This window comes from Odocoileus virginianus, unplaced genomic scaffold (genome assembly GCF_023699985.2).
Source record: "Odocoileus virginianus isolate 20LAN1187 ecotype Illinois unplaced genomic scaffold, Ovbor_1.2 Unplaced_Scaffold_13, whole genome shotgun sequence".
Lineage (NCBI taxonomy): Eukaryota > Metazoa > Chordata > Mammalia > Artiodactyla > Cervidae > Odocoileus > Odocoileus virginianus.
The window spans coordinates 830,240-855,930 of NW_027224275.1; the positions used below are offsets into that span (position 1 = coordinate 830,240).

The 25,691-nt window shown below is 47.3% G+C and overlaps 1 protein-coding gene across 2 annotated transcripts; it reads left to right on the top strand.

Annotated features, from left to right (window-relative positions):
* Positions 1-1,067: 1,067 nt before the first annotated feature.
* Positions 1,068-18,833, top strand: GABRE (gamma-aminobutyric acid type A receptor subunit epsilon). Of its 2 annotated transcripts, none has more exons than XM_020903112.2 (9): positions 1,068-1,199; positions 5,290-5,507; positions 5,948-6,015; positions 10,141-10,361; positions 10,892-10,974; positions 12,360-12,497; positions 16,183-16,335; positions 16,453-16,652; positions 16,943-18,833. In XM_020903112.2, the coding sequence occupies exons 1-9, from the start codon at positions 1,147-1,149 to the stop codon at positions 17,288-17,290; spliced, it is 1,482 nt and encodes a 493-aa protein (XP_020758771.2). In that variant the 5' UTR covers positions 1,068-1,146; the 3' UTR covers positions 17,291-18,833. The 2 variants fall into 2 exon arrangements, with proteins under 2 accessions (XP_020758771.2, XP_020758772.2); XM_020903113.2 differs by having other exon boundaries at positions 16,531-16,652.
* Positions 18,834-25,691: the final 6,858 nt, after the last annotated feature.

The window sequence follows — 25,691 nt, forward strand, 5'->3', positions numbered from 1 at the left end:
CCTTGTACAGCAACACCTGAGGATGCTGCTAGTGTTTGGCATCAGCTCCACAGGCAAACCTCTGCAATCTCTTCCCCTCTGAAGTGAATCATGAGCTTCTAGGTGAGAAAGACAAAGTCCAAGGATGCTTGAAAGAGACTTGAGATGTTCCCCCACCTCTAGGTGCTTCTCACTTCCTCTGGGGGTCACCAGGGGCCAAGTCTCTGGAAAGATAGGGGCAATCAATCTGGGAAAGGGGGGTTCCAAACTCCTCCCCCTCCTCCAGATGCTCCCTCTCACACCCAGGCCCTGGGGCTGAACTGGGAGCCAAATTGCCATCAGTTTCCTTTGGGTTCAGACAAAGTCCTCCAGTGAATGCCTTGGCCTGGACCTCTGGTTGTGGGTCCTCCTCCACCCCAAATACCTGGGGAAATGGCCCACATAGTAACTAACTCAGATCAGAGTTTCCTGGGGAGACTCTCAAGTCTTTTCTTTTTCCCACTGTGCCAAGGAAGGTGCTAAGTTACCCAGGTTCCTTTGGAAGCCCAGGAATGCGCTCTGAAGGGCTGGAAGGTGTGGAGTGAGGGTGGGGGGAAATCTCAGAGGCCAGGGGACTTGGGAAAGTGATGAGGTGCAACAGGTGGTGGCGAGGGGTGCGGGAAGACAAGGGCTGGAAGCCACAGTGCGATTCCGTGGCGCACCAGTGGGCTGGCAGGGCCGGGGGTCGCAGCACCCGCATCTTGCCCCTGCCGGGCCCAGCCTGCAGTCCTCCCAGCCGCAGTGGCGGCCCGCCGGTTTCCCTGCCTGGGGCCCGCGCACCGCCGGCTCGCCTCCTCCTCCCTCCCCCACGTCCCCCGCCCCTGGCTGTCTGGCAGCGCCGCAGCGGCGGCGGTGGGGGGCGGGGGGCCTTGGCGACCGGGCTTCTTCCTCGCCTCCCTCCTCCTCCCCGCGCCTGGCCGGAGCCACCCCTCCCTATGCCGCAGCCGCGTACACGTCGTCGGAGATTTCCATCGGGGCTTAGCGGGCGGAGCCAGGCTGGGGGGCGCGGGGCGGGGCGAGTGGGAGGAGTGAAAGTTGGAGCCCGACAAAACCCTCCACGCCGCGCTCAGTGCGGCCAGACCGCGCGCAGCGACCTCCGCACAGGTGGTCGCGCCGGTCCCCGCCGCAATGTCGACCAAAGTTCTCCTGATCCTCTTGGGCACGCTGGTAATCCTTCCGTGGTGAGTCTCCAGCCCTGGACCCAGGAGTCCCCGCCCAGGCCCCACTCCCTCTCCCCCGGAGTGAGGCCGGCTCCTGAGACCCCCGCACCCCTCGAGCCCCACTCCCCGCCTGCCCCAGGCCCTCGCACGATCTACCCTGGTCCCGCGTCCGCTCGACGCACGCGGCCAGCCTTCGCCCCGCTTCCCCAGGATGGGAGCCCCGGGCCCCTGAAGGGGCGCCCAGGAAGGAAGATGGGACGCCTGTCACCTGGCCGCTCCCGTGCCCCCGCCCTTTGCCCCCTCGGAACCCCTTTTTCCAAACCACTGCAGCGGCCTGGGATCGATCGGTCCCTCCCCCACCTCTGCCTCCCAGCCTTCCCTGGGAAGAGGTGACCGGCCTGGGCAGGTTCGCGCCTCTGGGGACTGGGGGGACTTTGGGAACGTGGCGCCCAGAGGGGTGTGCGGGCAGGGGGAAGAAACTACGTTTAAAATGTTTGAGTGTTGGCTAGTGTGTTCTCTCGTTCGAAAAAATTTTTTTCCTCTCTTTTCTGAGCGCCTAGTGAGTACCAGGCACCGTGCCAGACAACTCTGACTTTACTTGCTTCCCTTCCCGCCGCTCCTCTTGGTGCCAGTCCCAGGCAGGAGCCTTGGTTTAGTCCAAGAGTTCCCACCCCATCCCCCTCTACCGCCGGATTCCCTCTTCCTCCCTAATGCCCCCAGACGCCCTGCTGGGTCTTGGCTGACTGGAGCCAGGGGTCAAGAATGGTCATCTCGGAGGTCTGTGGTTTTGGATCCTGCATTTCAACCCCTCCCACTCTTCCAAAGACCAATAGCAGGTTTTCCCTGGAGCAGCCGGCTTCCCTCACACCTTCCTGGGGTCCTGGGACTTTGCCAGGAAGGTTATCCCCTGCGTCTCTGTTTTTTGAGAGTGAAAGAGGACTGCTTCACATTTTTTAGATGGTTTTCCATTCAGCTCCAACTGTCACAAGTTCCTAAGCTTCCTGATCTTTCTAGAAGCGTCCACCACTAGACTTGTCTTGCTTTTTTGTTTTGGGGAGGAGCATTGAGGAGATGGCTTCTCTCCCCACCCCAGAAAACTTCAGCTCATCAGGGGCAGGGCTGTGTAGCTGGTTGCTGGCTCATTGGTGCCCTGGTGAGAAGGGGGGCTGGCCTCATCAGGGGGCTTGATAAATATTTCTGAATGCGTGCTAGGAATTTCCAGTCATCCACATCCTTCCAGATGTGAACTGGACGAGTTGGGTGAGCTGACATGGTGACTGGGGCAAAAGAGGGATATAGGAGTGCAGAAGGGGGGAGGGGAGCAGAAAGGAAACCAACGGGGAAGAGGGGCTGTTGTGATGGAAACTACCCTTCCAGCCTAAGGGGAAGGACTGCAGTAACTCACACTGTCTGTTCAGGCACTGTCCACATGGTAACCTGTGACGTCATTAAGAGCTGGGGAGGTGGCAGTGGGGTGTGCTGGCACGGGCCATCTTGAACCACCTAGCTCGGGTCCAGGCTCAGCTTAAAACCACTTGTATGACACCGGGCACAACTCCTTCCTCCATCTGGGCCTCAGTTTCTCCATCTGTAAGGTTTTGAAAAAGAAGAGTCATATGGGGAAAAGAAAAGCAGTCCAGTGGCCCTTCTCATATTCTCTTCCCTTTCCCCAGTCAGCTGCCTGAGCATTCTCTGTGGGGGAGGGGTTGCAGAAATTCAGCTCCATCTTGGACCATCGCATCAAGAGGGATGTGGATGCCTGAAAAGCCCCATGGGAAGATCCTCACTAGTCCTGTGCATGAGTGTTTTTCATGTTTTTATTATTTCTAGCCGTGAAAGTTGGCTTAATGGTGAGCTGAGGAAAGGTATATACATTGTCAGCAGCTTCTTAACCCCAAGATCCCAGGATGATGGGGCTTTTTGATTTGTTTGAAATTTTATACTGGAAAAAGCAATTTGTCAGATGACAGCAGCCCCAAGACCCTCTGATCTCATTTTCATGGCAGACATATTCTGGGACCAGAGAGGCAGTGGTAGTCTTTGGGCTTTTGCTTGTTTGTTTGCCCTTCGAAACTCAGGGATTCTGGTTGGCTGTGGACTTCTGGGAGGGGTCATGGCAGGCTCTTGGCTAACAGTCCTGATCATGCCATGCTCCCAGTCAAGTCACGAATTTTGCAGTCCCCTATTTTTCCATCCCCCTGCCCCATGGAGGCTGGCATGATCTATTCAGAGGACAGAGGGAAGAGCCTCAGGGAAAGAGGGCATCTCTGGATATGCTATTAGTAATGGAAATTGCTTTCCCCAAGCCCAGTTCTTCCCTTGCCCACAGTGGGAATTAGCCACCTCAGACATGAGAAATGGCATCAACTTGGCACATCTGGACGCCAACTAAGCAATTCTTAGAGTTTGAAATACTGCGGGAGCATGCATTGTGCTGCTCAAGTTGGCCTTCCCTTGGTCTTCAGTACAGAGGCCATACCCACATCTCCTGCCCTGTTAACCCCTTCTTTGAGGGAGCAAGTTGTCTAATTGATTTTGTAAACTATAAAATAATTTTGTAAGTGTAACCGAGATATAAGAGTGTAGAAACCAGGAGTGGATTTTCACAAAGGAAACATGCCCATTTAACCAGCACCTAGACCAGGAAACAGAAAGTTGCCTGTCCCCTCCCCCACCCCCACCAGCTTCACCACTCTGCCCGCTCCAAGTACACCCTCTTCCCCAAAGGAAAACACTCTCCTGCCTTCCAACATCACAGATTAATTTTGATGATGGCTTTTGAAAAAGCTTTTAATTATAAATATTTTCAAAGACATAGAAAAGTACAGAGAACAGTAGAGTGAATCTCCATGTACCCATCACCAGCCTCATTAATTATCAGCTCATAGGCACTCTTATTTTCTATGTATCCCACCCACTCTTTATTTCCAGCTTAAATTCTTTTAAAGCAAATCTCAGACATCATATCATTTCATATGTAACTATTTTAGTATGTATTTCTAGTTGTAAGGACTTCAAAAACAGAATAAAATACCACTATTACACCAAAAATGTTTAGAATGTTTTCACACTGAAGAAACTAACCAGTCAATATTCAAATCTCCCTTATTGTATCATAAATGTTTTTTTGTTGTGTTGTGTTGTGTTGTGTTTGTTTTGTTTTTTATGGTTTGCCCTTTAAAATCAGGGTTCATATAAGGTCCATATATTAACAGACTTTTATTAGTATTTTAATTTTTCAAAATGCTTTTTAAAAAAATTAGAACATATACGCAGAAAAGTGCTCAAACCATAAGTGCGCGGCTGACAAGTTGTCCAAAAATGATTCACACTGATATCAAAACACCCACATCAGGGAGTGGAATATGACCAGAACCTCAAGCTGCCTGGTGCCCCCTCCCTCACTGCCTCCCAGCAAAGGAAGCATGACTCTGATTTCTAACACCATATCTCATGTGTTTTATACATTTGCAGGTGGCTTTTTTAAGTTTTTAAAATTTTTAAGTTCAATTCTTTGTGTAATATTTCAACTGTGGCACTCAGGTTGGATTCTTGTTGACCATCTGTTTCCTAAATGATAATCTTTATTTTCTCTCAGTGCTCAGAGCTTCCCCCATCCCTGGCCCCCAGCTCCAATGTAGTAGAGTATCACTAAAGCAAAGACATACAGTGTTCTGATCCTCTCTGGGAGAGAGTGCTCTGGCTTTCCAGAGCATTCCTCACAGCCCTGGCCCTTTGCCTGCCCGTTTGCTCCCAGGTGGTACTGGTCAGGCAGACTGGAGACCAAGACTAGTAATGGCAGCTGATTGGCTAGAGTTCATATACCCACATCCTCTTGCTTTTACTTTGAAAAATTATTTTAAAATCTCGAACTTGCTTTTGTTACTGATTTTTGTTGAATAAAGAATGACCATTAAAGATGGACGTTCCAATGGAGAGCAGCAAGTTTTAGAAGAAATTAGCAAGAATAATCTGGCTCTTGATTTACTGTTACCAGGTACTCTTTAACTGTGCTCTGGGTTGCCGACTTATTCGCTCTGTCCCAGGAGGCACCAGCTGGGCCCCCTCAGAGTGGAGGACAGAGGTTCACTTGTTTCTTTTTATGTTCTAGCATTGAAGGACCTCAAGTTGAATCAGTGGAAGGATCCTCTGCCAGTGATGATGAGGTCTATGGCCCAAAGCCCCAGCCTCCTGAAAAGGAACTCTCTGAAGAAATAAAGCCCACTGCTGTTGGTACCCATGAGAAACTTGGCAAAATGCCAACAGCCACGGAAATCCTGGATGGCATCTTCCATAACTATGACTACAAACTGCGCCCTGGCATTGGAGGTGAGTAGCAGGACATATATCTCCCAGGCCCCAGAGGGGAGGAGGGTTGAGGGCCTAAGTGTGGAGAATGGGCCTGGGGTGTAGGTGGTGGTGCCCTGCATGTGGGCAGGAATAGCTGTCGCTGACGTAGCAAGTAACAGATGTCAGTGCTGTTCTCAGCAACGCCATTGACTTTGGTCTAGACTTTTCCCTTCTCTCACCCTCAGTTTTTCCAACTATAAAATGAGATGACTGGACTAGATGATTGACCTTTGAGGTATGTCCAACTCTTAACAGTCTATAAATTGGGCCTTTTCATGAGAGAAGAAAGAAAGAAATGGTATCAGATCTTGAAACCATGTAGTCCAACCCTTACCCCCTTTATTCGCCGCTGACCACACCCTCCCTTGCCCCACACTTCTATTTGACACTTACCTCTGCCACTTCTGCTTACTTTACAGAGAGACCCACTGTGGTCACTGTTGAACTGTCTGTCAACACCCTTGGGCCTCTCTCTATCATGGACATGGTGAGTACTGAGCTTTGATTTATAGTATCTTCTAGTCTAGGGAGCTGACCCATGAGGCTTTTCAAGTGCTTGGTTTTTCTGTGTCTGTAACAAAAGAGGTTTTTTTTGGGAGGGAGAGGGGATTTTAATCGACAAGGACTTGAGAAGGAGACTGAAAGAGGTAAGTTTCTTGCTGCCTGAACAGGACCTTCGGAATCCTGACTGTATCTTCCAGTATTTCATTCAAAATAAAAATAATAAAGCAACTTTAAACAATACAGTGGAATGGCTCTTTTCTTCTGATAATGATTTTTATGGACTTAATCCTGTAGTTACTAACTGTTGCTCTAAGACTGCTTCTCTAACTCTGCCCTAGTTTCTTATCTCCTTTGCTACTACTGCTGTCATCCTACTGTCACTGCTGTCCCCAGTTAGCCCCCATGAGCTCCTACTTGATATATACAAAATGCAAGGTTTCTGCCTGCCCCAGTCCACCTACTAACCCAGCCTCCTGTGTGACATGCCTCCCGTAGTCCCAGCCCTGCTTATAGCATGAAATTCAACCCCACACTCTAGCAGCCAAGGCTGTCCATGTCGGCAGCCAACCCAGGGCTCTAGTTTTCTTTTTTTTTCACTCCTTTAGAGACCACATGCACCAGTCACACTAGCGTATGGTGTTCCCAAGCTATCTTGTACTTCTGAGTCTTTGTTCAAGTGATTTCCACTTTAGGATGACATTTTTCCAATTTTTAACCTTATCCTTCAAGATTTAACTCTAATGACATCTCTTTCACGGCATCTTCCCTGACTTCTACAGCTATTAATTGCTCCCTTTTTTACTCACACCACACTCCTTTCTCTGACTCTCAGACCTTTCTAGCGTATATCACAGTTGTTTACCAGAACTTTTCTACCTCATTGTATTGTAATTATGTACTCTGTGTCTGCCTTGCTCTCTCAACTATAGGTTCCTTGATGTCAAGGACCCAGTATATGTTAGCTAAGCAAATTAATTATAAAAGATGTTTTGCAAATGTCACTTTCATCTGTGGAGCCTAATAATGAGGAAGACTGGAGTAACCAACTCCATCACAGCCATAGCCTTGGCCTAGCCCAGGGCAGACACAGTTTTAGCGTACACTCTGGTACCCAACAAGCACCATGTGACTGGGTGAGCTAAGCATCTAGGCTCTGAGATAGTACTTGCAGATACACACTCAAAGGTAAGTAAACATTCATGGAAGCTCAGGTGTTTACATAGGCTGAATGCAAGAGTGGGGTTCTCCACTGTGATGCTTTGTTTGACTGCCTGATATTTGGGGCACAACATACTTATATATTGGCTATGCAAAAAATAGGACTTCCCTGGTGGCTCAGACGGTAAAGCGTCTGCCTACAATGTGGGAGACCCGGGTTTGATCCCTGGGTTGGGAAGATCCTCTGGAGAAGGAAATGGCAACCCACTCTTGCCTGGAGAATCCCATGGATGGAGGAGCCTGGTAGGCTATGGTCCATGGAGTCGCAAAGAGTCAGACACAACTGAACAACTTTACTCACTCACTCACTCATGCAAAAATTAACCTCAAAGCATAGTATCTTAAAATGACAAATAATCATGTGGGTTAGGAATCCAGGCATGATTTAGCTGGGTTCTCTGTTTCAGGGTCTCCCAAGGCTGCAGTTAAGGTGTCAGTTGGGACTGGGGTGTCATCTGAAGACTTGACTAAGGGAGGGTCCAGGTCTAAGTTCTCATGTAGTTGTTGGCAGGGCTTAGTTCTCTGGCTACTGTCTCTAGGCTTTCCACATTCCTTGCCATGTGGGCCTCCCCACAGGGCAGCTCACGTGAGGTGGATGACTTCCCTCAGAGCAAACAAGAGCAGGAGAAAAAGTGCTCACAATTGAAGCCACAAACTTTGGGGAAGTAAGAAGGAAGAAGAGAAATGTGAGAGCAGTCAGATCTTTTTGAGTTTCTGTTGATGTTTTAAAGCTATTTTCCCCTCTTCCCTTGATATCAGATTTATTCTTTGCTGTCATCAATGTGCTTACCACTAAAATGAGTATGAATTTAGCAATTAGTTTGACTAAAATTGTTGATAAACCAAGAAATACTGGGTTTTGAGCCAGAGGTTGAGGTCCTCTGGTCCCACCATCATAGCCACCATTTACTCTTAATAAGAAAGACACCTTTCAGATCATTGGTGAGAGCATGGTGAAAGTGGCCTGAAGAGTAGTAGAAAATCTGTGGCTACCACCTCCTTGTTATGTGTGTAAGATGTAATTTGGGGAAATCTGTTTCTAACATCTCCAAGAGCCTTTGCTGTGTTCCTACTCTTGTTGGCAGCACTAATCTCACGGGAAGGACTGCTACCTGACAAGCCTGAGGGATACAGTTTAATGACCCAGCCCTTACCAAACCTGGCATGTAGCACAGAACTGGTCCAAAGAGGAGCCAACAACTTGATTTTCTTTGGCCGGTAACATATTACTTTAGCCTGGGCCAAGTGCCTTTAGAAGATTCCGAACACTCGTGGTATTAAATTTCCCAGAGAAGTCTGGCCGTCTGCATAGTTCCCCATAGTTCTTTAAAGCTGTGGAAGGTCCCAGTCCTTGTACATAGCCTGTTTTTCTCCGGTGATACTGTAGAATGTGGTGCTTGGTGAGGAGGAGTTCCAATACCCTTCAGTCATAAATCAGAGGTTGTGGAGGGCATAGGATTTGTCCTCAGGGAGAGAAAACAAGCCCCCTTGTCAGACGGGGAAAAGTGAACCGTTAGTTATCAGTTAGTGTGTCCTGAACTTACAGTTGGAATCCGGTTAAATGGAAATGAAATGCTTATTTGAAACCCGAGAGTATATCACAGGAGCAAGTGTGCACCGTAGTGGGGAGGCTTCCTCTGGTTACCCAGCAGTTCTGCAGGCCGGTTTGGAGCTGCCAGCCACGCAGGAGTGCAGAACCACCCTGAAGGCCACTCGTGAGGGCTGGTGTGGCTTGGCAGGGCAGGGCCAGGGGCTCTGCATGTGAATGGTAGCCAGGCTTTTTCCTGTGTGATTCTCTGGACTCCTCCAGGGAACATTCTCAGCCTTGGGGGGCTGGCTCCCTGTAGTTGGGCAGTGGTTCTCACCACCTTGAGTCCTGAGCAGCAAAGGCAAGCAGAGATGTCTTGACCTCTGCTCCCTAACCTCGAGGGCTTTACAGGCCTCCTCGTTGTGGGTTTCTGGTTGGTGGTGTTCATTATTCGATGCAGGAAAAACTCACAGGAAAGGCTTAGGGGTCCTGCAGAGGAAAACTGGACCTTGACCCCCAAAGGGATTCTTGGAACAAGTGGAGTAAGCCTTGGAGAGTAAGGCAGGTGGAGGTGGTCCCAGGGCAGGGCCATGGCAGTGGTGCTCTGAGCATCAGAGCCAGTACGTTACCATTAACTATTTGTTTGATTTCGAACAGACTCCTTTCTCTCTGACCTCTAAAGTAAAGGAGATTGAACTAGCCCTAAAGGTTGTACCTTGGCCTTGTTCTAGTACTTGCTGTTCAAGCTGCTTGCAGATCTATTAGTCTTTTTGTTTTCCTCCTTTCAATACCAGTGGTGCAGATTTCTAGCTTCTCATACTTCTTCCTCTTAAACCTTTTTTTTTTTTATATTTAACAATTTATGTGATAGACCATATCTAGAGACCAAATACTTGTGGGTTAATTAACATCTGTGCTCCCCAAATAAAAGCTGAAAGGGGCAACTTCATTGTATGCAATCAAAGGTGCATATGTTTACAAATGTTTAGAATGATTTTGACCTGACATCTCTGATTTGCTATGGAAATGTGGGAGCCCAGATGGTGTTAGCCTGACTGGAGTAGCATCATAGTCCTACAGGGGAGTATCAACCTGATGAGCCCAGCCTTTACAATTAAGCCACCGTTGTCTGTCTGTTTCTAGGTTAAATGTGTCTTCCCAGATTGCTATTCATTTGGGAATTTTTTTTTCCTTTCTGGAATACATGGAAATAGAGAATGTCCTTCAGCCAAACCCATGCTGTTTTCCTCTGTGGAAACCTAAGTGGGCTCCTGTCTGCTAGATAGGGCCATCACAAGATGGCGCAGGAATGTTCTTTGTCTGCACAGCCCCAAATGTGTGCTTTTCTATCCTTGCCACCAGGAATACACCATTGACATCACCTTCTGCCAGACTTGGTATGACGAACGCCTTCGTTTCAATGGCAGCTTTGAGAGCTTCGTTCTGACTGGCCACTTGGTGAGCCTGCTGTGGGTCCCAGACACCTTTTTCCGGAATTCTAAGAGGACCCATGAGCACTCAATCACCATGCCCAACCAGATGGTCCGCATCCACAAGGACGGCAAGGTGTTGTACACCATCAGGTATGTCAAGCTTCCGGAGCTTTGCCTCCTGTGACTCTTCTTCCCCTTCTGAGAATTTTTGCCAAAGAAACATGGACTGAGGTTTCATCCTGAAGGATACTTCTAAGGGCCCCTTCAGCTTTCCCAGACCATGAGCTCAATCCCTTGGTGTATAGACATACATACTAAAGCCTCAGAATAAGAAGATATTGCTTAAGGCCACAGCCCGAGTTTGTGGCATAGCTGGGACTGGTATCTGGGTGATATGGGGCCAGGGAGGTGGTAAACAGTGGGAGAGTGTTGGCAAGTCCTTGAAGCTGGGATGGGCAAGAAACATAAGCCCATCTAAGCTGGTCCATACATTTCTCTGATGATGGAGGCCAGAGTAACCAGACACTTCCAAGCTGTTCTTCCACTCTTTTTGTCTCTCCTTTGAGCTCTTTGTCTCAAATCCCACTATTGCCACTCATTGGTGGTGGTCCCCAGGCCCAAGCTGGGTGGATACCTAAGTGTTCAGGGCCAGCCTAATGAGGCTCCTTTCTCCCTTCCAGGATGACCATTGAGGCTGGATGCTCACTCCACATGCTCAAATTTCCAATGGACTCTCACTCTTGCCCTCTGTCTTTCTCTAGCTGTGAGTACCTTCTTAGGTTTCTGGGACCCCAGAGTCATCACACTGGGCCCCTTCTTCTTCTCATCCTTGCCCCTTACATTTTTCTGCCTTTGTTTTTTTCCCTTAAGATGGTACCAAGGTTGCCCAGGGCCTCCCAGTCCATCCTCATCTCCTTTCCTGCTGACAATGCTGTGTTGCTTTACCTGGGCTTCATGTTGGCTTCTTCCTTCTCCTTTCCACCCCATTTCAAATCAGTCACCCGCCTCTAAAGTGTATCTCAAGTACGTCTGCTCTCCATCTTCACTGTCACTACTGCCTTGGTTTAGGTCTTTGTCATCTTCCACTTGGACTTTGCAACATATGCACTTTGAAGCTGACCATGTCCAACACTAAATACACGGTCTCCTCCCAACCTCTACCCTCAAAACAAATGCATTGCTTCTGTGTTCCCATCTGTCTCATTGAAAGGCACCACCAACCACTCAGCTTTCAAAGCCAAGAACTTTGATGCTTCTTTCTTCTTCATCTCCTACATCTATCCAATCAACACATCCTGTTGGTGTTCCCTCCAGAATCTCTATTGATCTTATTTCTCTGCATTCTCTCTGCCACAGCTTTGACTCCTGCCTTTGTTCATTTTATTGTGCCTGAGTTATTGCATTGGGCTCCCATAACTGGTCTCCCTGTCAACAGGCCATCCTCATATAAGAGCTAGAGTGACCTAGTGGAAGCATCATCTAGACTAGGTTACTCCTTAGTTTCAAATCCTTCCTGAATTCTCGAATCAATTCCAAATTGCTTAAAATAGCACTCAAGGCCCTTCATGAACTGGCCCCTGCTATCCACTCCTGCATACCTCATCCATCTTCTGTGAGCCAGCCGTCCTGAACTTTTAACATTTCCATAATACATCAGACATTTTCACCTTCCTGTGCAAAGAACACACTCCTTACCCTTTCAGCCTCATCTGTACAGAGAATATTTATACTGGACTTTTAAGACTTACTGAGCATGTCACCCACTCTGTGGAATCATCTTTTCTGGGTGTGTCCCCAACTGATCTTTCCCTCCTTTGTTTCCCCACTGTCCGACGGGCCAAGGTTTCTCAGAGGAATTCCAACAGTTACAGATGTATACTCACTGTCTTATTCAATAAAATGTGAATGCTTGAAGGCAGGGCTCCTGCCTTGCTCATCTCTGTGTGTCTAGCACAGGGCGTGGTATTGAGGAATGCTAAGTGAATGCACTTACTGGATGGACTTCAATAATGAGGTAAGAGAAGTAAGGCCCCACAGCTGGTGAAGCCAGAGTCAGGACTCCAGGGCATTGCTCAGATACCATGCTGTTGGAGGCCTCAGCTCGGCTTCCCAGTCTCACATGACTCGTCTTCCCATGTTGCCTTACAGTTTCCTATCCTGAGAATGACCTAATCTACGAGTGGGAAAATTTCACACTTAAAATCAATGAGAGTAATTCCTGGAAGCTCTTCCAGTTTGACTTTACAGGAGTGAGCAACACGACTGAAACTGTCACAACCCTGGCTGGTAAGTGCACCTTTGAGCCAGGGCTAGCCAGAGGCCCAGGAGGGGTGGTAAGGATGACTGAAGGTGGCCATCCATTCATCCAAATGCTATGTACTCATTCCATGACAATATAACATGGCTCCTGTCTTATAAATGCTAAGCTCTTACAACTGTTTGCAGAGGAAACTGAGACTTTGTAACTATATCTCAGTCTCATCTGCAAAGAAGTAAGTGCTTTGCCAAGCCCCGGAGAGGGTAGGTGAGTAGATAAAGTTTTGTTGCTGTCAGAATTTGCAACTAGCCTTGTCATGCAGACCTTTTGGTTTCCAGCACTTTGTTACAACTGACCTACTTGGACACTTGGGGAAATGGAGGTCATGTGAGTTCTCCATATTCAGAGCAATCCAAGTGGTTCCAGTTGAGTGGGATTCAGTCTGTCCTGATGGGAGGTGGAGGCTGAAGTTCTGTCATCAGCTATGTGAGAGCTGAGATAATCTGGAAGAGGTTTCAGCAGCTACAATACCTGCCATATCAACATTTCTTTTAAAGGAGCAGCCCTGACACGCACAGATTCCCATCAAAGGCTTCGTGGTGGATTCAACTTGGATGGTGATCATTGGTTTTCTGACCTTGCCCCTCACAAGGACTAAAGGGGAGGGTCCTGGGTCTCTCATACTTTAGCTCCCAATCAGATGTGAGTGTCTTTGCTTGTGTTCCTAGGTGATCTGAATGAGGAGCCAAGGGGCCTCCCTGGGGCTGCTCCGGGAGCAGCCTTTTCACACATACTGACCAGTCAGGGCAGTGGCGGCTCTGCCCTCACCGTTTCCAGCCTGCGGATGGAACCAGTCACCCAGCCAGCCATTTGCCATGGAAGGCATCTTGCTTGGCTTCCATGTGGCTAGGCGGAAAATCTGCTTTTGCTTTACTCGTTGAGTTGGTCGCTGGGTGAGGAATAGTCCATGCTCATTTGGCTAGAGCTTTGCTTGCACAGTACTAGACATGGGTAGAAGGCTGTTTTACAAGTACTTTCCTTTTTCTCGGGGGCTCTGGGTAAGCAATTTTACTCCCTTTGACTTGGGACCCTTGCTCTTCTGCCAGCTGACCATTGGCATGCCTCTTACCTTTCTGCACTTTGGTTTCCCGAGACAGGTGGGGATCCATCATCAAAAGCAGCAGGAGACAAGGCCCACGGGCTTTCAAGTCACTAGTGGTTCCGTTTAGTAGATGGTTGTACATTGTTTCAAAATGGTACCCTAGTGACTACAAAGCCCCAGAGGCAGTATCATCACCAATGACAATAGGTAAGCACCCCACCCTCCTTGGGAGAGAGGAGAGTTCGTGAGAGAAAGGAGAAGCCCTCCTTTATCTTCTGTGAGAGATGAGTTGATCTTGAATCATGGTTTCTTCATTATCATAGTTATCATTGGGACTGGTCCCAACTCTTTCAGTCAATCCCTGGGCAGTTCACTCTGTCTGGAGTAGACTTAGGTCCTAAGCTCCTAAGGGTTCAGAATGCAGTGCTAGCTTGGTACTCTGGCTACCTTGGGCCTTCAACCAGAGAATCTCTGCTTCAGGAGCCTTACCCCCAGTGAGTGAGACATCTTTCACTGCTAGCTGTTGAGCCTTTGATACAGAATTCACCAATGATTAGCATTTTGCTTGCAAGGGAGTTTCTTCCTTCGCTAGACAACTCTGTCCATCGGAAAAACCTCTCTGTTCATCTGAAATTGAAATCTCTGGAACTTCCACCCGTTAGACTTAGTTCTTTTTGCCTAGAACTACTGAGCTTACAATAAATCTAGACAATCTTCCACAGGGTCAAGATCAAAGAGCCAGTATTATGGTTCCAACCCTGGATCGTATTCTTTTATAGACTATACAGCTGTAGTTCTTTTTCCTCCCCTTTGTTCTTCAAAGCTTTGGCTCCACTCATCCTTCTAGTCTCAGTCCCCTGGACACGGTCTTTTACATTGTGTTCCTCTGACAGTGCAGTGACCAACTGTGCTCTGGTTGAGGCAGATAAGAGCAGGAAGCATCTTTATAGCTTTTCTCCCCCTCTGGCTCCTCAGCCCCAGATATCTTTTTTCCCTTACCCATGCTCCTCCATTCCTCAGAAATACGAGAGTGTGTGTTAGTACCTTCATTTGGCCTTAAAGGATAAGTTCCCATCTGTTGAAAAGTAGAGAAGGTTCTTCTTTGGTGAAATAGACAATAAAAATAGAAAAAGCCAATAGGATAATCAATCTTATTGCAACAAGAATATATCAACTCAGCAAAGTTTTGTGCAGAGTGGCTATAGCTAAATAGGGCCATTTTAATTGCAGTCAAGACCACAGGACAAGGAGCTAGGATCTTGATAAATAACATTCTGGCTAGTAGGTAAGGATGAGTGGTCCCTGCAGCAGCCCCAGAGGAGTTCAATCCGCAAAGCTGCTATTCTGGACACAGGTATTCAGCTGGCCCCAGGCAACTTCCTGGCCTTTTCCAGAAGATTCTGAGAAGTCTTGCCCCTTGAGTGTCAGTGCTGCCAAGGTGAGTAGGAAAGGCTCTTCTTCCCATTCAGTCCCAACATACCCAGACTTGCTGGGCAGGTGATCTATTTTCTAAAATAGGAGGACACATGGACAGGTTGGTGTTCTGGTCTACTTTACATAACTGTCCCCAGGCAACAGCAAGAGTTGCTGTGCGTCTGCTGGGTTCTAGGCTGTGCTGGGCTGGAATGGGCAGGAATGTAGCAACGGGGCTCAAATGAGACCTGCCCTAAAGGGGTTTAAAAACCCACCTAATAAGGCCAGTGAATTCTATAACATCACTGAAGTGGAGAGTTGGAGCTTAGTTTCCCTGAGGAGCCAGAATTTGAACTATTGTAAACCCAACATGATGTTGAGAGTGAAAAGAGATATTCTGGCTTCAGAAAGACCTCCAGAATCCCTGGGGGTCATGATAAGCATGCAGTGTTTGGGCATGTCAGAGTAAAAGGCATCATGAAGGGTCCAATAGAAGATGTCAAGTGGAGATAGAGGCTGTCCTCAGGTCCTGCACAAAACATCACTGCCTAGGCTGAGAGCCAACATCAAGGACACGATACCCAATGAATGCGAAAACCTCAGTCAGCCTTGTGGATGTATGTTCTGCAGACCTAACATCTAGAGGACTGACTGAAATTTTCACTTTCAGTTAATTCTTCTATTTTCTTGAAACACTCATTTTGGACTAGGGTAATAGACTAAGAACAGGAGTCCAGGGTTCAAATATTGGTATAAATATCCGCATTATCTCAAGGAAGCTAAGTAGATAGGGTTAGCTTAGAGTAGGGTGTGGATGTGGAGGCCTCAGTCAGCCACCTGGACATTAGCCATGTGGTTCTGATATCTAGAGGGCTAACTGATTTTATTGTCTTCACTTGACTATTCTGCTCCCTATCCTGGAAATATGGATGTGGGGTGTGTGACAGTGAACTGAGAAATAAGTGATGAAGGTTCTAGCCCTGGCTTGACTCTTAACTGACCATGGGCCTGGCAGTGAGTCTCCTCTCAGGCTTCCTCTGTGTCTATGTGTGTGGCATTGCCTTAATGTGCCTCTGTCTGAGGACCATGGTGGGCATCCCATGAGCCCCTATTGGGCCCTTAGTATGCATGTCCTTCTGCATGTGGGACACCCTCTTGGCAGTGCTGTAGTGAGGAGGTATTTTTTAAATATCTTCCAGGTGATTTCGTAGTCATGACGCTTTACTTCAACGTGAGCAGGCGGTTTGGCTTTGTGGCCTTTCATAACTATGTTCCTTCCTCTGTGACCACAATGGTCTCCTGGATTTCCTTTTGGATCAAGAAAGAATCTGCTCCAGCCAGGACTTCTCTAGGTAAGTGGATGAAGTAGGCATCTCCTTGAGGCACAGAATTGCCTTTTCCGGGGGCCTTTCCAAAGTGTAATATATAAGCTAGTGGTGCCGTCCACCTCCACTCATCTCCTTTCACAGGGATCACCTCTGTACTCACCATGACCACTTTGGGCACCTTCTCTCGGAAGAATTTCCCACGCGTATCCTATATCACAGCCTTAGATTTCTACATCGCTATCTGCTTCGTCTTCTGCTTTTGTGCTCTGATGGAGTTTGCTGTGCTCAACTTCCTGACGTACAACCGGACGGCGCCCCGTGGTTCTCCCATACTTCGCCATGTATGAGCTGGTATGGGAGTGGTGGCAAGGCTTTGGAGGACGGAGGCATGCAAGTAGGGCACTGACACTCATGACATGTGGGTGGCCAGCTCACCAAGTAATGAGGGGTAACCTGGGGCTTTGGGGGCGTTGGGTAAATTTTTGGGTATGATGGTGGAAATTCTGGGGTGGGGGGTATGGGGAAAGAAACAGGGTACCAAGCACTGAGTCCTTGGGAATCCTTGAGACAGCACCTGGGCTTGATTCATCTTCCCTTGACTCGTTCTGACTTCTTTGCTCCTTCCTTTCAGCCTCGTGCTCCGATCCGTGTCCGCATCCCTGTCATTGAGCATCCGGAAGCTTTTGTGTGCGACATTGAGGACTCCGAGGAGGAGGAGGCGGGGGAGAGTGAGGAAGACGAAGGCCCATCCTGCCCAGCCCGGCAGGCCACCAGGCCAAGCCGCCCCCGGCGCTCTGCTGGCTGCAGCAGGTGGTGCGAAAAGTACTGTTGCATGGTCCCCACTTGTGACGCCAGCAGCTGGCAGCAGGGCCGCCTCTTCATCCATGTCTACCGCTTGGATAACTACTCGCGAGTGATTTTCCCGGTCACCTTCTTCTTCTTCAATGTGATCTATTGGCTTGTTTGCCTTAACCTGTAGGTGCCAGCTGGTACCCTGTGGGGCAGCCTCCCCAGTTCCCCAGGAGGTCCCACAGCCTTTGCTAAGGGAGTTGGAGGAAAGCAGCAACCAGAGAATGTTTTTCCTTCCCCTTCCCCAGCTGGCAGCTGGCAGGGCATTGCTCCTTGCCAGTCGCACCCCACCTGGCCCATTCACCAAATCTCCTTAGTGGCCCATCTCAAGTAGAATGGCCCCATCTCTGTTCTTCCCGGGGCATGTGTGACACTCAGGCTTCGAAATGTAGACTCAGCGACCAGCTCCCTAAGATGGTGTCCATGTGTGAGCGGATTAGCCATCTCCCCAAAGGGCTAACACCCACTGCCTTTTCCCAGAAACCCAGCACTGCCTTTGTGGTGCTCTGGGCCTAGCTCTGGCCTCAGCCTCAAAGTGCACACACCAGCTGCTTGCCTAATCCTGGCACCTCCTAATGATGCCGGGCAGCAGTGTAACGGGGAGGGGATCTCCGTCCTAGGTCCGATGATTATATTCTTGACTCTTGTCTCCCTGCCCTCCCTTCCCCTGCAGATAGATGGGCACTGGTGTGATTCCTTTAGGAGGAAAGGGAAGCCAGCAAGTGAGGACAGTACCCCTCCCTCTGCTGCTGTGACACCTCCCTCTTCCCTCCCCGCGGGCCTTCATTGCTCATCTGTACCACCAGTTCAATGCCTTGCATCCAGTGGGTGTCTATTTTTGTGTGTGATGATAGTAATGACCCCCTGCTTTGTATGCCCCTTTCTTCCTCCCCCTTGACCCCTGTGACTTTTCGGTGACTTCCCCGGTGACTTTCCCAGCCCCAACCCAGGTGCTAGGCCATGGTGACTTCCCGGGGCCAAGAAACTAAGGGAATTCTGCTCTCTGCAGCGGGCATTACCCGCATTGATTGGTGCCCAGTCGAGGCACAGCATAGGAGTTCTGCCACTTCCTTGGCCCCTGGACCTGTGAGCAGGTCCACTCCTATTTCTGGGGGCACTCTGACAATCACAATCAATCAATTGAATTCCCTTAAATTTGTACAGCACTTTACCTTTTGCAAAAGCACTTTTGACAAATTATTTCTATTTTGAGCCTCATAGCCCAGTGATATATTCAGGGCAGGATTCTTATCCCCATTTTGCAGATGAGAACCCTGAGGCACAGATTTCTATGGGACTGTGGATCTCACTGGAAACTACCCAGGAGCCCACTGTCACGTGACAGGGCTAGGCAGCTCTTTCCACCATGATTTGATTCTATAGCCTCTGCTGGCACCCCAGTGGCAGGGCCCAGAGTGGCAGCCTCTCTTCAGCATTGGTCTGCTCAATTCCTGGGCCTCAGGTGCTCAGACTGCCCCAAAGATCTAATCTCTCCTGGCTCTAGTAACCCAGTGAGGTGAATTTAGACACGCCCCAATGCTTGTATATGCTGAATGAAATCTGTGTCTGTATTTTATTGGGTGGGTGGGTAGGGTGGGGCTCCATCTGCTTTTTGTCACCATCAACTGTAAAGGGGAAATATATCAATAAATATGTCAGCAAAGCATAAAAAATGTTACGGCTGGTTTCTTGGGTGTTCAAGTTTGTTCTCTGCGGGGGTTTTATTTTATTTTTTTTCATTTTTACTTACTTATTTTTGGCTTCCCTGGGTCTTTGTTGCTGTGCACGGGCTTTCTCTAGTTGTGGAGAGCGGGGGCTACTCTTCGTTGCAGTGTGAAGGCTTCTCATTGCGGTAGCTTCTCTTGCTATGGAGCTGTGGAGCACGTGCTCGAGGGCATGGGTTTCAGTAGTTGCAGTCACCGGCCCTAGAGTATGGGCTCAGTAGTTGAGCACAGGCTTAGTTGCCCCATGGCATGTGGAATCTTCCTGGACCAGGGATCAAACTTGTGTCCCCTGCATTGGCAGGTGGATTTTTAACCACTGGACCACCAGGGGAGTTTTCTGCTGAGGTTTTAAACCTTAACTCAGTGACTCAAATCTTTGCCTGTTATCCTCCCCCATCTATGACTCCTAGACCTACCACACACTTGCCATGTACTTTTCTCTCAGTGGAGAACTTAAGGGAAGACACTGACCAAGTGGGCACCCCCCTCCCTTTACTGATTTCCTTACTTACTCCTATGCCTCTTCTCCCTTCCATGTTTCTTTTGCTTTCCCCATGATTCTAGCTTCATCTACTCAGCTTCCTAAAGATCATCAGACTCAGAACACTCCCCATTTAAAGATGGGGATGCTGAGACAACTATCACACAACCAGTCAATAGTGGAGTGGGATGAAGTCAATACCCTGTCTTGGCTTAGAACAAGCCTGGAGATCTTGGTTGATTACCCTTCAAATGGACTTTCTAAAGGTATATTGGGAAGTGTTGGCCCTGGCATCCTTTGACACATCCAGCTCTAAGGAAAGTTAGAAATGATAATAAGAACCAAGCAGGAGACAAAATGGCACCTGAACAGCCAACAGTTTTGCCATAAAGTTCTTGAAATGATGCACACATTCCCTGTAAGAAATCTACATGCCTTTACTGTATATTTTCTGATGTCCTAACCCATGACACATTACAATTAATAATAACAAGTAACAAGGAAAATAGTTGCTCACTTTTACTTATATTAGATGCAGGGATGGGAGGAGAGAAAGCCCGGCTACTGAGCAATGAGGACATGCAAATTTGTGAACACTCATATTTAAATGCATTTTGAAACAGATAGTGCAAACCTGATTTCTTCAACACACTACAGTAAAGCTAAAAACAAAATTCCTACCTTTAGTAAATTTTAAGAAGCTCATGTAAACAGTTCTTTAAAAATGAAGAAATTAAAACCATTATTGGGTGCATAATATCAAAAAATCAAATTAATGAAGAAAAAACTCCATATGTTAAAAACACATGGGATGCAGCCAGCACCATATTCGGAGAAAAATTCATGATTTAAACATTTCGATTACTGAGCACAATGGAAGATAAATGAGTTAAGCATGGAAACCTAGAAACTGGAAAAAGGATAAAAGCACATTACATCTTAGAAAAGTTTGAGGGAAAGAGAGATTTAAAAATTAGTGTCAGGAGAATTAGCTACTCATTTAAAAATAAATAAAACTGGGTCACCGTCTCTTTCTTTACATCAACATCACAGATGAATCAAACATTTTAAAACTTTTTAAGAAAATCCTAAGATAATATGGGTGAATATGTTTTCTTGGGATGGGAAAGGCCTTTATAAGCATGACATAAAACACCAGAAACTAAAGGAAAGTGCTGAAAATTTTGTTCATACTAAGAAATAGTAACTAAAGGAAAAGAAAAAAAAATGTATAACAACACACACTGTCAGTGGTGAGTTTTTCTGGGAAGCAATCTCTGAGACAGAGATTAGCACGTAGGGGGTTGATTGGGGACTGCTCTTAGGGTCATTGCAGCCACCATCAGGTCCTCAGCTGTACACATGAGGAGTTTTGGAGTTGGGGTGGATTTTCCAAATTGTCACAAATCAGGGCAAGGAGGCTAGGCATTTATACTCTTGCATTTATCAGTTACTAGATGTGAGCATGAACTTGCAAGGGATATGAACTTGAGTGTGTCTGGAGAAGGACTCAGTTGAAGTGGTCAGCCTCCAACAATCTCAGCAGTTGAAGAAACAAGAGCTTCAGGGTCAAAGAGGTAGGGATGTGGAAGACCTTGGTAACACACCACAGCATCCTCCATAGTTCATTCCTCACTTTGTTCAGGCTCATTTACTTCAGATAAACAAAATCTGGAGCAATTCACCTATGTTGAGATTCTTTCCTGAGGAAAACTTAAAAGATCAGTGAAAACACTCTCTAGCACCTCCCACTGGAGCTGGTCTTAGCACCTTAACTGATAAACATCATGTCTATGTTGCACTTCAGTTCTGGATTTCCTCTCACTCTCAGCTAGTATCTCTCCTGGTATAGGTGGCTTACTTGGTTGAGTGACTATGCCTCGTCCTTGAAGGGTCTGAGATCTGGATACCTTGTTCATCTCAAGCCACAAGCTGGAGGACTTGTTTGTCATTTCCAAGGGATACCTAAGTGGGTCACCTAGACATCAAACCTATTCTTGCCTGTCCCCATTGTATGCAGTGCCTTTATCTTCTCCCAATTATTAGGGTCAATTTACCCTGTCAGGAAGGAGATTTGTGATTTGGTGCCAAAAATGACTGGGCACTAGCCATGAATTAAAATTTAATTTGTTGTCCTCTGGTGAAGGCGCAATCTGGGAGCCAAGAACTAAACTTGTAGAACCCTGAATTATGAGGATAAAAGTACAAATTCCTCCAGTGGATCACTGGGAGTGATGACACCTATTCCTACTCCTTAGTTCCCAAACCTATATATCTCCTTTATAATGGTCATTGACTTAGGATATATAATGTTTCCTGGTGGGTAACACCCCATCCTCTCAAGGTATCATCTACAAGCTGAAACTTTAGTTGTGCTTTCAACACACCATTTCATCATTTTACGATGATGTGGTATGTAATAACATCCGAGGCATGTGCCCAATATTGAACTCCTTTGGCCACAAGTGGATCTCTTGGTCCATTTCAAGTTATAGATAATCCTGTCTCAGTGCTCTTGACTAGTGGTGTTGTCTGATATCCTCCAGAAAATAAAGGCTAACCCATATCCATAATATGCTGATTGCAATTGAGAGGCATCATTGCCCCATGCAAGTCTGAAATGACTCACTGTAGTCAACTTGTCCCCAAGTCACTTGTCAATTCTCTTCAAGAATGGTCATATTACTGGGACTTGCCATTGATCTCTGTTTAGCATGATCAATAGCTAAATCAGCCTTAGTGAGTTGGTGACTATGCTGTTGCTGCTGCTGCTAAGTCACGTCAGTCGTGTCCAACTCTGTGTGACCCCATAGACAGCAGCCCACCAGGCTCCCATCCCTGGGATTCTCCAGGCAAGAACACTGGAGTGGGCTGCCATTTCCTTCTCCAGTGCATGAAAGTGAAAAGTGAAAGTGAAGTCGCTCAGTCGTGTCCGACTCTTTGCGACCCCATGGACTGTAGCCTACCAGGCTCCTCTGTCCATGGGATTTTCCAGGCAAGAATACTGGAGTGGGTTGCCATTGCCTACGTAAAACCTCAACTCTGTCATTGTGGTAGGGTTGCCAAATTAAGAAAATGAAAAGCCAAGGTATCAGTCAATTTTGAATTTTAGAAAAATAACACATAAATACTAGCATAAGAATGCTTTATTTGAGGTTACACTGTGTCCCAAACTCAGGTTAGGTTGCTTCTTGACAACCAGGTGATGGGTGATCCCAGAACCTCATCTTTTTTTTTGGAGTATAATTGCTTTATAATATTGTGTTAGTGTCTACTGTACAACACTGTGAATCAGAGACTTCCCTGGTGGTCCAGTGGTTAAGAATCTGCCTTGCAATGCAGGGGACACAGGTTTGATCTCCCTGGTTGGGGACTAAGATCCCACATACTGCAGAGCAACTAAGCCCACACACCACAACTACTGAGCCTGCAGACTCCAAAGCCCATGTGCAACAGCTAGAGAGACTGGAACACAACTAAAGAATCCATGCACTGCAACAGAAGACCCCACATGAACAACAAAGATCCCATATGCTGCAACTAAGACCTGATGCAGCCAAATTAATTAAAACAAACAAACAAAAACCAAAGTGAATCAGTTCTATGTATACATAGCTCCCCTCCCTCTTAGACTTCCCTCGCAACTCCCATCCCACCCCTCTGGGTCATCACAGAGCACTGAGCTGACCTCCCTGTGTTGCACATCAACTTCCCACCAGCTATCTATTTTGCACATGAGCTTGTTCATGGTATCAACTGGGTCAGTTTAGGTTTTCTGGGACCCAGATGCCAAAGTGGGATTAGAAGAGCAAGAGATTTGTTGGGGGAAGGTTTGTGAAAAACAAAGAAGAAGGAGCAAGAGTAATCTGGGAAACCTTCATGTGGAAATGAGGTCAGACATCCAAAAGGAGAAGGAGAAGCAAGGAAAAAATAGAAGGAAGACCCTTGAACGGCAGAACGGGTTTGATGAAGTCTCACTGGCTTAAGGGGAGTCCTGGTGTAAAGACTGCTTGGATGGCTGGTAGCAACAAGAATGATGGTGCCTTGAGGCAATGGAGACCATGTGGCAGTGCTTACTCACCAGAAGTCAGAGTCTGAAATTATCTTAGCCAGCAAGGTTGCAGGGACAGCCAAGGGAGCTTGATCAACAGGAAGTTGTAGAGATGGTTAACAGAATAGGCAAAAATAGATGAAGAGCCAATGAGTGCTACTGAAAATCTATGATCAGAGACAAGACTGCAGGAACAGAAAGTTGAGTGTGACTGCCCAGATAAAAAAAAGTCATGGTACTTTGCTCAGTTCTTGCCCCTGAACCAACCGTTCAGAACTTGCACCCATTGATTGGATAGATTTCCAAGTCTCTAAGGCAAAGTACTATGCAATTCCATGAAAAGTATATTCTATGGTTATATCCTCACTCCTTTGCCAAAGGGTTTTTCCAGCCATTTACTCATATGATTGCCTACTTGGGAGGGAGGGGAATATCAGCACATTTCTAGGGCTATTGGACATAGATCTGAATTAACATTGATACCAGAGGACTAAAGCATCATTAGACTTCCCAGTTAGAATAGGGGTTTATGGAGACCAAGTAATAAATTGAATCTTAGAGTACAGTTCACAGGGGGAGGACTAGGTCCACAGACCCATTCAGTGATCATCTTGCCAGTCCTATAGTGCATAATTGGATTTGATATACCTGGAAGTTGGGTAACTTCCACACTGAGTCCTTGATCTATGTGGTAAGAGCTAGCATCATGGGAAAGGTGAAGAGGATACCTCTGAAAATACCCTTCCCGAATCAAGACAGTAAAGCAAAAACAATATCACTAACCAAATGGGAGAAACTAGTGCCACCCTTCTAGATCTCAAGAAAGTCCCTATCATATCTCCATTTAATTCGTCAATCTGATCCCCGAAGAAACTAGATGGATTCTAGACAATGACTGTATGTTGTCACAGGCTTCGCCAAGTAATAGTCCAGGTTACAGCTGCTTTACCATATTATTGCTAGTGTAGGTTAATAAGATCTCAGGTACATGGTATACAGCAATTGATTTGGCAAATGTGTACTTTTCCAATTACAGAAGATTAAAAAAATGGTCAAGATAAGAACACGTATTTACAGTTTTATCCAGGGCTTTGTTAACTATCACACTCCCATCATAGTTGGACAATAAAGAAGGCTGAATGCTGAAGAATTGATGCTTTCGAACTGTGGTACTGGAGAAGACTCTTGAGAGTCCCTTGGACTGCAAGGAGATCAAACCAGTCAATTCTAAAGGAAATTAACCTTGAATATATCGCTGGAGCGGCGAGCAGCGGCAGAAAGGATATACCCCACGTCCAAGGTCAGGAGTGGCGGCTGTGAGATGATACCCCACGTCCAAGGTCAGAGAAACCCCAGTAAGATGGTAGGCACTGGAGTGGCTGTGAGGAGATACCCCACGTCCAAGGGCAAAGGAGAAGCCCCAGCAAGACGGTAGGAGGGGCAAATTCACATTTAGAATCAAACCCCGTTCCTGCTGGAGACACTAGGAGGGCTCAAACAAACCTTGTGCACACCAGGACCCAGGTACCCACAGAAGCTGAGACAGAACAGTGTTGAGCACCTCCTGTGGAGGTATGGGTCAGCAGTGGACTGCCACAGGGACAGGGGCTCTGGGTGCAGCAGACTTGGGTATGGCATAAGCCCTCTTGGAGGAGGTTGCCATTAACCCCACCATAGAACTGCCAGAACTTACACAGGACTGGGAAATACTCTTGGAGGGCACAACAGAACCTTGGGCACCAGACCCAGGAGAAAGAGTCAGTGACCCCACAAGAGACTGACCCAGACTGGCCCATGAGTGTCCAGGAGTCTCCAGCTGAGTGTGGGTTGGTGGCCTGCTGCAGGGTTGGGGGCACTGAGTGTAGCAGTATATGCATGGGATCTTTTGCAGGAGGTCACCATAATCTTCATTACCTCTACCATAGTTTGGTCCCAGGTAAATACCAGGGAGGGAACACAGCTCCACCCATCAACAGGAAACTGGATTAAATCCATGGCAAATTCATTTCAATGTATGACAAAAGCCACTGCAATGTTGTAAAGTAATTAGCCTCCAACTAATAAAAATAAATGGAAAAAAAAAAAAAGATTTACTGAGCATGGCCCCGCCCATCAGAACAAGACCCAGTTTCCCCCTCAGTCAGTCTCTCCCATCAGGAAGCTTCTATAAGCCTCTTATCCTTCTCCATCAGAGGGCAGACAGACTGAAAACCACAATCACAGAAAACTAACCAATCTAATCACATGGACCACAGCCTTGTCTAACTCAATGAAA

What these genes read in the sequence shown, in the direction of transcription:
- GABRE (XM_020903112.2), top strand. Translation starts at nt 1,147, where the DNA reads ATGTCGACCAAAGTTCTCCTGATCCTCTTGGGCACGCTGGTAATCCTT. An exon ending in CTCTCTCTATCATGGACATG is followed by an intron (nt 6,016 to 10,140) that starts GTGAGTACTGAG and finishes CCTTGCCACCAG; the next exon opens with GAATACACCATTGACATCAC. An exon ending in AACTGTCACAACCCTGGCTG is followed by an intron (nt 12,498 to 16,182) that starts GTAAGTGCACCT and finishes AATATCTTCCAG; the next exon opens with GTGATTTCGTAGTCATGACG.